Here is a 12,033-nt window from a genome sequence, read left to right as displayed (position 1 = left end):
GGCCCCGGCAGGTGTGCACGGTCTCCATCTCTCTCTGCTTTTGTCTTCTGCGTCCCGACCAAGCCCCCTCCCAGAAGGCAGGCTTCCGCTTCCCTGGCTTCTGCTCTTCCTCACACGCTGGGACCACGCAGGTCTCGGCTGCTCGGCTGGGTGGCCCTTGGGTCCCCCCCTAGACGAGCCCACCCCCAGGAGCCCCTCGTGGGCTCAAGCTGCCCTTGGTGCAGGTGGCCCTGCTCCTTCTCCTTCTGGAAATCTCCTGGCATCGGATCTGCCCACCCCGTTGGGGAGGAGCCACCACTTCTAGAGAGAGTTTGGAGTGTAGCTGTCACCTCCAGTCTCGCTCGCTCCGCTCAGCGTGCTAGCTGTGGGGTGCTGGCCACCCATCACTGCTGCCCACCAACCTGCAGTCACTTGGCTCTGACCAGAGGGAGGTGGCCTCCCAGGGTCCCAGCCCAGGGGGCAGTGGACGCTTCTGCTCGTCTCAGTTCGGCAGCTCTGTGCTGTCTCCTGGCTACACCGACTCTGAGAGACAGAGGTTCTCGTAGGAAGGAAATTGTCGACAGCCACAGTGTGGTAGGACACAGCTTCTCCAGGGAGGCAAGATCCCAGCCTCAGCTTCTGCTCCTGGAGCCCTGTTTCTGGAAGTTTCTTTTTATCCAAATTAAGCACCCTCTCATTAAACCCCTGTCCTTTTATTTCTGATTCTAAAGTGGGGACTCACACTTGAAAAACACAGTGTTTCTCTACCACGCTACACTTCATCAAAAGAGTGAGAATCTGGGTCCTTTATGGTGTGGACGAAGGCCAGACCACAGTCCCCACTGGGGTCAGAAGGCGCCGGCTGGGCCTGCACCTCAGCACCCGGTCAGTGGTTGTAGACACTCGACTGATATTTCTATCAGTCGAATGGATAAATAAGATCAGAAGTATCCACTTACAGATACATGTGTTTTCTCCTGCAGTTTAGTCCTTATGGGGAGGGGTCCATGCTAAGGAAACATAAAAGGGTAACAACAATAGAAGCGTCACATTTGTGTATAGAGAGCTGGCATTTTCCCCAGAACTTTACCACATATGACCTCGTTTAATCTTTATGACTCTTCTGTCACAGAGGTTATTTTTTATTCCTATCTGAAATAGTAGGAGACCCTGGGTCACAGTCGAAAAAAGTGTTAAACTACTTGTTAGAACTATGGCTTAAGTTACTTCTAGTTACGTTAATTCTCATCTTTTCCCACTCCATCACAGCTGAGTAGAGTATAATTCTAATAATTCAGCTTATGATAAGACATAGAGACTTAGACTTCTGTGTGCCAGGCACGGTTCTGGCTCCCCATTTTGCAGATGAGGAAACCGTGGCATCAAGCGGTAAAGTAGATAAAGGGCCTTTGATAGTGGGCGTGGGCCCCCTAGGTAAGGCATGGCTCATAGCCAAGGAGCTGGGATTTGAACCAGCGTCTTCCTCCCTCCCTGGCCCTGCCCAGGTCACACAGCTGCCGAGTAGCAGAGCCAGAGCACTGCCCAGGCAGCCTGGCTCGAGTGTGTGCTTCTCACCAGGGTACGACACTGCCCCCTGCTCTCGTCCCCCCGCCTTCCTGTCTCACCAGCTCCTGGCCTCTTTTCCGGTCTCATCTGCTGGGTAGGCCACCTCCCTGGCTTCTCTTCTTCTCCCCAGCCCACCGGTAGTAAAAATTAATCATGGTGACCTGGAAGAGTTGAAGATTGCATTTTCCCCGTGGGATGGAACGCTGTCACACAGGTCTTTAAGAAATGGCTGATTTGTCTTGGGGTTCTCTTTAAAAGCACCTGGTTCTGTGGATGACTTGGCTTCCACAAAGCTCTAGCTGACTCTAGATGTGTGATTTTTCTGCCCCCAGAACACTGCCATGTGTGGGTCTTCTGGGATGTTTTGTCTTGTAAGGAATGACTGACCGTAGCCTACCCCTCCGTGTTCCTTCACCTCCCTTTGGAGTCATGAGATAAAGTGACACGGGGGAAATGCTCAGAGAAGACATTCATCCTTTGCGTTTTTCCTTTCAAGGTATTTTTGAATGACAGTGTTAAAGCACCTATAACACTGCTGTGAACTGTTAACAAGCACATTTGCACATCACATCTATCATGCTGTTTGCACGATGTTATGTGAAGAAACAGCTCAAAGTATTTTTAAGATATAGCCTTTTATCTTCGGAAGCACCAGAAACTATTTGCAGATTGGTCTTGGGAATCAAATTAGCCTAACACATCGGTGAGTTCCTGGAGGTGTGGGCATTTCTGTAAGTGGTTCCTGGCCCCTTAAGCCTTCTGATCATTTGCACTGTGTATTTTTATACAGGCTCTTGTACTTTGGAGAGATAAAATAAAGAAACTTAAAGGTGAGTTTGACAAGGGCTTCTCCACACTGTTTGTCAATGCAGATGGATCCTGAATTTTAATGGTAGTAGTTTCTTTTAAACAACCAAACCTCTTTAAACCTCTCCACAAATAATGTCAGTGCGCAGATTATGTCTAAAAGTGTGTGCTGGTGAGTGGAAATCTTTCCTGACCCCATACTGCAACCATGAAGGAAGAGCCTAATCCTGGAAAACAGTCTTGACAGCCTGGATGTCAGTTACCTCCATCTCATCTGGGCCACTGCCTGCGTGACATTTTGCTGTCACTTGATGACTTCGGGTGTCTACATTCAGGAGCCCAGCTTGGGGTCATAGAACGAGCCAGACCTTGCACCTCCAGTTGAAACCTGGTCGGCTGCCGCTTACCGGCTGTGGGATGTTATGTGAAAAAACTTGTGGAGAGGCCTTGGTTTCCTCACCTGTAAAATGGGGATGGCATCCCTGTTGTAGAATTGTTGTGAGCAACATCTGTGTGCCCATGTTCATAGCAGCTTTATTCACAATAGCCAAAAGGTGGAAGCAGCCCAAGTGTCCGTTGACAGATAAATGGATAAACCAAATGGGGCACATACAAACAATGCAATGTGATTCAGCCTTAAAAAAGAAGGAAATTCTGACACGTGCTTCAACGTGGGTGAATCTTGAGGACATTCTGCTGATGAAATGAGCCAGTCACAACAGGACAAATACAATATGATTCCACTGACATGAGGTGCCTAGAGGAGTCAAATTCACAGAGACAGAAGGAGAATGGCAGTCACCTGGGGCTGGGGGAAGGTAAAATTGGGGAGTTAGTGTTTAGCGGATATGAAGTTTCGATTTTGCAAGATTAAAAAAAGTTCTGGAGGTGGATGATGGTGATGGTAGCACAGTGATGTGACTGTACTTAACGCCACTGAGTTGTACACTTAAAAATAGTTAAGCTGTTAAGTTTTATGTTGTGTGTATTTTACCTCAGTAGAGAAAAATTGGAAAAGAGAATTATGAGCATTGAAGAACACCCAGTAGGTAAAGTGCCTGCCATATTATCAGTGTTCAGTAACTCGTAGCAGCTTTTACTAGGGTTTGGGATTATAACTAATAGTTGCATGATATCTCATCACGTGGCTGTACCATGATTTGTTTCTTCTTTGTTTGACTTTTGGATTTCTTATAGTACTCCACCATTGTAGCAATGATGGAATGAATTTTCGTATTTGTGTATGTCTTTTCTATTATTTGGGGTTTATATCTTTGAGGTTGATTTCCTGGGTCACTTAATCAAGGTGAATTAATCTTAGTCTTTGGGGCTCTTGCTTCTTATGCCCATGGGGTTTCAGAAGGGTGCTGTCATTTTCAGTGTCACCACCAAAGTAAGGGCGCCAGCCTCACAGTGTCCTCATCAGCACTAGGCACAATTTTAAGCAGTTTTGCAAAATGAAATGAGTAAGAGATGGTGTTTTAATGTTTAATATACATTTGTTTGCTTTTCTTTGATCACTGGAAATGTTGAGAACTTTTCATGCCTGGATCTACATTTATTTTTTCCAATGTGTATTGCCTGTTTACATCTTTTGCCTATATTTCCAGTGTGGTTCCAATGCTTTTCTTATCAAATTTTCTTTGTCATGTTTGTAACACATTGTTGCCATTTTTAATATTCAGACAATCTTACTAGTTATGTAGTTAAATCATTCATTTAAACATTTCAAAACATAATTATAAGATTTTAAAGTAGATCAAAAATGGTTTCGCAATAACATGGTTATTATACTTAATGAATCTTCTTCCCATAATTCCCTTATCATTCTTTTAACACCTATTAGCATAAAATCTGTTTAGATGTTAACTTACATGACTATAGTATTTGAATTAAAATTATGTAGGCTGACCAATTAAGAATAAAATATTAATAACCCAATATAAAGAAGACATAACAAAAATTAGAGAAAATAAAAAATTAAAATTATTAATAAGCATGACATTTTTTACCTCACTAATAATTAAATTCATTAAAAATAAAATGATAGGATATTATCTTCCATCTATACATTTGGTAGGGATTAACAACATTGTGATGGTGACTGAGGCTGACCCTCAGATATGCTGCCAATGGGGAGAGAAAATTGGGTCAACTTTAATGAATAGCAGTTTAGCACAAGGTATCAAGTATCTTTAAAATGTTCATAAACATTGATTTAGAAAATTCCCATATATAACTAAGGCTAGAGGCAGCCTCAGAAATGTAGAAAAAATATTTATATTCATAGATAAAAATAGGATTCAATACAAATGTCCAATGACAGGGAATGATTGAATAAGTAATAGTATGGCCATCTTTGGAGTGTTATATAGTCATTATAAATGGTATTTCATAAAAATTTCAGTGATATGGGAAAACACTCACGATATGCTGGTAAGTGGAAAAAGCATGATGCAGTGATTACAGTAAAACAAACTGTGTCACGGTGCGAGTTTGTTTGTGTTTTGTGTATGCATGTATCGCGTACATATCTAGAAAGAAGTGCGTAAAAAGTATTGATAGTACTTATGTGGTAAGAGTATGGGTGATTTTTCTTTTCTTTTCTATATTTCTGCACATTTTTTAAGCTTCATATTGTTTGCAAATCATCGTTTCTACAATCAGAAATTTTAACTGCTGAGGAAGACTAAAGATAATAAGTAGATCTCTCTCCTTTTCTGGATTCATGTTCCCTTTGCTCTCTTCGCTTTGATATATTGGACAGAACCCTGGACGAGAAGTCAGAAGGTGTTTTTTCAGGTTATGGTCCAGAAATTTGCTAGCTATATGACCTTGGGAAAATCTATCTCATATGTACCTGTTTGCCAGTTTGTAAAATGGGGATTTCTACCTTCCCTGCGTGTACAATTGGAGGGTTTAAGAATTAAGGTGAGATTACCAACGTAGGGGAAAACACTTCTGCAAACTAAGATGCAAGTTCAAAGGATTCCCCAAACCACTGGGAGGTCTGATAATTTGTTAGAAGGACTCACGCAAGTCCAGAGCTGTTATCCTCACAGTTATAGCTGATTACATGAAAAGGATACAGATCAAGATCAGCTAAAGGAAGAGTCACATAGGCGGAGTCTGGAAGGGTTCCAGTGCAAAGCCTCTGTGTCATCCCCCATGCAGTCAGGATATGTTACCCTCCTGGCCTCCATGTGTGACAATATGCAGAGTATTGCCAACCAGGAAGCTCTCCCAAGCTTTGGTGTCCAGAATTTTTAATTGGGGCTTCGTTACATAGGTATGATTGATTGATTGCCCACATGGTTGAACTCAGGCTCTCGGTCAACCGATACTGTGTTACCCAAAGCCGCCACCCTCAGTCACATGGTTGGTCTTTCCGACATGGCAGCCTCTACCCTAGGACTGTTGGCAGCCCTACCCTGAGATTCAGTGTGGCTAGCCCCACCCTAAGAGTATAGGTGTGGCCTCTCTAAATGAGGACACTCCTATCGGGTATGACCTAGATTACCTACCAGAGCCAAGGCAGAGGCCAGCTGCCTGTTTGGGCAAGGCTAAATTCTTTACTACACACAAGGTGACGGAAAGAGATGGAGAACAAATTTAAACACAGAGGTGATGTTAGTATGGAGGGGTCTATTATTTACCATATGTTCTAACATTGTAAAATAAGAGAGGGCATGAGTTCCACAGGTGCAAGTGGTACTGCAAGTACCCGCCTCCCTGATCCTTAGAACCTTGGGGACCACCTTTGAGAAGGGAGTGTGCTAACAGTGGGGGCTGCAGAGAGGCTTTTGCTACAGTAGTTGTTTACCACAGAGACGAATTAGGCTGAGAAAACACTTACCGTCCTGCTGGGTATATGAATCTGACCCTCGCCTCAGTGTTAACAGCACAGCAAATATGTCTCTCTGTTAACGAATATATCTAATGTGAACGAGTTATAAGCCTGTTTTTTTTCTTGGGTTTCTGTACCTGGCACCATCTCCCTCTGTAGTGCAGCTGAGCTTACTATGTACAGAGAAGGGGGGGATGATAAAAATAAATTGGCTCGTTCCCCTTGCAGAGTTTCAAATCTCTAGCACCATGTCAGGTTGGATCCATAAGGTTTCATAAGAGTGAGATTAGAAAAATGAAAACCTGAGTTTATTTTCTCATGGAATTAAAACAAAATTAGAACACAATGAAGAGGAATCATCACCCTCAGGAAACTTGCTCGAGGACAACCGTGTGCTTTTATGGAGAAAGAACCAGCGACAGAGACTTAGGATGAAAGCGTTAAAGTACGATTGTGCTCCCACCCTGCCTTCAGAGGGAAGAATTTCAGCCTTAGTCTAGTGATTTTTTGGAAACAAATAACTTGTCATAAATTCATGTTGTCAGTAAATTTGGGTTGTACGTTCTGTTTCTTTCAAGGAAGAACTGGCCACGCAGAAGTAGTCCGAGTGGTATACCAGCCAGAACGCATCAGCTTTGAGGAGCTGCTCAAGGTCTTCTGGGAGAATCACGACCCGACCCAAGGTAGATGAGTGAGCCAGTATTTAATTATCTTACTAATTACAGCTGGGATAATTAGTGTTTGAACTGCATGGAAGAGATGAACCTTGAAATCACACAGGAGCTCAAGAATATGATTGCAGACATTTATTGACGGAGACGGGGAGGGGCTGGGGAGAAAGAGGGCGAGAGAATAAAGGCACAGCCACTGTCTGCGCCCCTCCCCCCTTTACAGCTGTCAGGGGTGGGAAAATTCCCACAGAGAAAGACACCAGACAATAGAGATTCGTTCACCTTTGATTATTGCATTATTCCTCCTTAATGCAGTCTTTTGTCTACAAAATTAAAGTGTCTTTCTAGCAGCTCCAAAGTTTTCCTGATTTATGGTTCCTTTATTTCCCTGAATTTATTTAGCCTTTCTCATCTTTTGACATTATCAGCCATTTTTTTTCCTTTTAAATGTCTGTGGGTGATTTAAAAAAAAAAGAACATAAAGGTAAAATGCAGTATTCAGTGGTTCTACAATGCTTGGGTTATTTAAATATTTCATTTGTCTTCTTCGGAATTTATTATATGAGATATTAATATATTCGGGCTGTAAACAGTGGTGGTCAGGAGTTTTATTTGAATGCACACACAAGCAAAAATCTCATGTTGGCAAATATCATTGTAATATTCAGTAATGGAGTAATCTCCGGATTTCATCTTAACAGCCTTACAAGCACTGCTTTGCCAGTGTGATGATCTGATATTGTGAGGCTTATGGACTGAAAAGTCCTGTATATCCGATGTGATTTTCATTTAGCAATCGGTCTATTTAATGGAAATATTTTCCCTTTGGTGTCAGATCTGGGGGGAGTGGGTACGCCATGTTGGCTATTTCCTGATGAATGGATGTGTTTTTCCAAATGTGCATTGTGCTTTGGGGTGGGACCTTACCAAGACCCCAGCAGCATAGGTTGGTGAGTCCTGAGTTCTGGTTCCACTTAATGCCAGGGTGGTTTGCCAGAGGGCAAAGGTCAGAGCTAAGGCAAGAACAGCAAAATGATCAACGAGCCAGGGTCAGGCAGGTCCAGGATCCAGGTACATCCAGCAGGGTGGGTAAAGGCCGGGAAGGAGGCCAGGAGCAGGCTCTCCATGACAGTGAAGTCTGGTTGACATGGGGAGATGAGTCCCTGGTGGGAGAGCAGTGAGGTATGGGGCAGGGGAGGTACAGAACTGGTAGGGCAAGAGTACTGTCATCGGAAGGTTCTGATGCCACCCCCGTTTGGACTGCTGGACTGTCACATCATATGAGAACGGCAAGCCTAATGGCTTAGACACGCATGGCTCAAAGGGAAACTGACTGGTGAGCATCAGAAGTAAGGGTCGTGACAGCCAGGAACTCATGCTGGGAAGCCTCTGGTCCAGATGGAGCAGCCATTCAGCCTCTTGGCTCTCAAAGCTGAGGGTCAGGCAGGATGCTGAGGGCTCCAAAGTTCTAAGTGGAGACACCTATCAGGAGCCCAGGCAAGCCTGAAGTCATGGAGGAGACAGGCTCCCCGCAGGCCCACAAGGCCGGGTATGTGGCCTTGGCCTGGCCACCCGTAATGCCGCGTCCTGATACAACCACCTTATGCTTGACCCCCGCAAAATTTCAAAGAGGGTGAAGTCTGTCATCCACTTCTCTCTCCTTACTTCTCTGAATATCTTACCCATTTTATCACATCTTTACTAGCACACCTCAGTTATTAGGTCACTAGTTCTGGCCCCTGAATCTCAGGGGAATTCCACCTTCAAAAGAACTTTAGGAGAACCTCTTGTTCTCCCCATCCCATGGATCAGATTTGTCTCAACTTTGCCTCAGTCCTCTTTGAAATTCTTGGTTTACTATCTGTGTTAATTTGCTAAGGCTGCCATCATAAAGTATCACAGACTGGGTGGCTTAAACAAGAGAAATTAATTTTCTCACAGTCCTAGAGGCTGGGAGTCTGAGTTGAAGGCATTGGCAGGGTTGGTTTCATCTTGGCTTGTCGATGGCTGTCTTTTCCTCATACAGTCTTCCCTCTGTGTGTGTCTGTGTCCTGCTCTCCTCTTTGTATAAGAACACCAGTCAAATTGGATTAGGGCCCACCCAAATTACTTCATTTAATCTTAATCTTTAAAGTCTCTATCTCCAAATGAAGTTACACTCTGAAGTACTGGAGGTTAGGGCTTCAACATGTGAAGTGTGGGGAGGGGTGGGGCACACGTTAGCCCATAACACTGTCCAATAATGTAACCGGTTGATGTGCTGTTCTTCCAGAGGTATTTTTTTTTTTCCTAACAAGGTGTTCACAGGCTCATAGACTGGAAGAGACTTTAGAGGTCATCTGGTTCAATTCTATGAGTCAGAAGATGAAGTTGGTAATGATGGAATGATGGGGGTCACAGACAATGGGACTGGAATGTCGAGTGACCTATTTTTTACACGGATATCTTGGACAGATTATACATGTAGGAGGAGAGTTTTTCTGCCCTTGTGTATATTTGTTTCTGCTTAGAGCAGTGCTTCATGTAATGTATACAATCACACATATTAAATCACAAGATATCTGATCTTCCTGCATTATTATTAGAATTACCTTTTTAGATAGTTCAGTGTAATGGGCCATGGTAACAATCTTTTTCTGCCTTGTAGGTAGGGTTTCCTAGGACCCTTCTGGAAATAGCGCCAATGGAGTGATCATATGATCCAGTCCTGATCAATCAGTATCTTTTCCTGTTGTCAACAATGTTTGATCCAAAGAACAGGCATGTGACCCAAGCAGAACCAGCTAGAGTCCTTCCCTGGGACTGTCGTATGTTCTCAGTTTGTTGCAGCTGCCGGGGTGGGTGCTCTGTATGGGGAATGACGTGCCCACCAGAGAAGCGAGGGAGGAAGATGAGCAGAGATGCTGAGAGATGAGAGATGGGAGGAGAAAACCCTCAGGAGGCTCTGAGACCCTGAGGCTCCTCATTCCTGCAGCTCTTCCTTCAATTCTGAGAGCTCTCCCGTGAGCTCTTCAAGCTAGGAGAGCTACTAGGTATTCCCTTCCTTTTTTTAACTTGAGCTAGTTTGTTGGCTTTCTATTACTTCCAACAACAACAAAAACCCTAACTAATCCACTTACCTCAATTTAAACAATGAGCATTATGCTCGATCATTATATTCAGTAACTGTTAGTTAACCGTGTTCATCTAGAGGTCTGAAGCCATCTGAATGGTTTTAACATTGACTCAGACACCGAGGGGCGGACACTAGAAATTGTTTCTTCAAGACCTGTTGGAGGTTCCTTGCTAATTCAGAATTAGGATTTAGGATTTGGGACATATGGCCTGAGAACATATCAGATGCCTTTTCAATATTTCTGAAGTATTGTGAAAGACAAGCATTCATTAATGACATTTATTTTTGCCAGGTAGTCTGCTAAGTGGTGCTAGATCACTAAGTGGTCTGGAATAAGCAGCAGTAACATTTTGGCTAACACACAGGGAAGATACATTTCTATAGGAAGAAAATAGTTAAATCCCAATAAACTGAGATCAAATGAGCATTCACATAAATGTATATAAGATCACAGATGAAAATGTTAACCTGAAATAATTAAAACAAGTATTGTAACCCTGGGAGATTAAAAGCAAAAATGTAAGTTCATAAGAAGTCTGGTATCAATGGATTTAATATTTCCAGGGAACTCTGAAGGTCTAAAACGTGTAATCCTGTAATTTTTCTGAGGTAAGAATTTGAAGTCCACTTGCTAAAGGATGGGCATGCAGCAGGAGATAGCTGAGCTGCAGGTGAACTTGGCCATCTGAACACAACTTCTTCATTCTCTACCTGAAGTCCCATGATGACTCTTACCACATTTCACAGTGAAAAGTGGCCCAGAAAAGAAAAGCACCCAGTAGGGCAGGTGGGGGAAGTAGAGGCGTGTAGGACTGATTACTCTTACTCAGAAGATGGACGTTTGTAAGGACAGAAGCATGTTGGCTTTGGTGGAGACTCTGGTCTGTGAAGCAGTAGTCCATTGTAGGTTCTTTTCAGAAACAAGAGTGAGTGATTCCTCCACCTGCTTGAAGAATGCTCTTACCCGTACTAGAATTACTTATCAACAAAAAGACAAAACTTAAGGAAAAGTTGAGATGGCATTGATCTTTGATGTGGTGATAGGCCCGCCCCGGACACACAAGATTCTCAACAGCAATAGGCCTCGAGAGAAATGTATTTTAATTAGCATGTTGAAAGGCTTTACTGCCTTGTTTATAAAGTTATGAAGGATTTGCAGGGGCCACTAAAAATCTTTAGTTATAATTTACCTCACTTTGTGGGAGAAGCAATGTCCTTGAGTGGTATTAGCAAATGTGGGGTTCTTGCTAATGACAAGGGTCTAATATAGTAGAAACAGCAAGAATTTAAGCTTAAGTTCCCTTTCAATTAAATCAGATCTTCACGGTATAGACCAGACAGAGAAAATCCTGCACGTTCTTCCCTGCTTCAGGCTACTAAAGCAGCTCTCACAGTATCTGTCCCAGTGGAAAGGAGGAAATCCCCATGGTCCACCAGTTTGAAGGGAGCAGAGCTGGTAAGAGCTATCAGAAAGTGTGGGCTTTTAAAGTGACAGGGGGCCCAAGACCCGTTATTCCACAGCCAACAGGCAGTGAGTCCTGAGAGAGTACTGCTCCGTGGATTCGCTTCAGGTGAAGTTTACAGATGACTGGCCAGTAAACGGAATAGTCTTTTCTCTGAATTTACCACGAAACCTCTGCTTTTGCCGAAGCATTCAGATACCACTGTTTAAGCTAATGTGTCCTCTTCTGGCTTTGTCTTACTCACGGGACAAATACAGTTCCTCCAGCCGCCTAAGGATAGCGTGCCCCTTCCTGGCCGTGTGGTCCCCAAACTCCCCTGGTCTCCAGACAGCATGGCAGAGCCCGACATTTAGATTTGGGTTCTGGCTCCAGAAGGACCTCTTCCCAACCTCACGACCTTGACCAAGATACTTACTCAGTCTGGAACTCTGTTTTCTCATCTACAAAAAGGGGGTAGTAATATCTATCCTGCGTACTCCTTGGGTTGTCGTAAGAATGAAATGAAATTATGTGAAAATCACTTGAAAACGTCAAGAACCATGCAGGTGGCCGCTTTGTCGTTGTGTTCTTCTCAACACAACAATA

The 12,033-nt window shown here is 43.6% G+C and overlaps 1 protein-coding gene across 1 annotated transcript in view; it reads left to right on the top strand.

Moving 5' to 3' along the window:
• Positions 1-12,033, top strand: part of MSRA (methionine sulfoxide reductase A) — a 374,143-nt gene that overhangs the window by 241,201 nt on the left and 120,909 nt on the right. Inside the window, exon 4 of the mRNA XM_024746918.1 lies at positions 6,778-6,882. Within this exon, the coding sequence (XP_024602686.1) occupies positions 6,778-6,882 (105 nt within the window). The remainder of the gene's footprint in view (positions 1-6,777; positions 6,883-12,033) is intronic.

Source organism: Neophocaena asiaeorientalis, unplaced genomic scaffold (assembly GCF_003031525.2).
Source record: "Neophocaena asiaeorientalis asiaeorientalis breed wild unplaced genomic scaffold, Neophocaena_asiaeorientalis_V1.1 scaffold633, whole genome shotgun sequence".
Lineage (NCBI taxonomy): Eukaryota > Metazoa > Chordata > Mammalia > Artiodactyla > Phocoenidae > Neophocaena > Neophocaena asiaeorientalis.
Note: the sequence above shows the minus strand (reverse complement) of the source record. Positions and strands in the feature narration are given on the sequence as shown.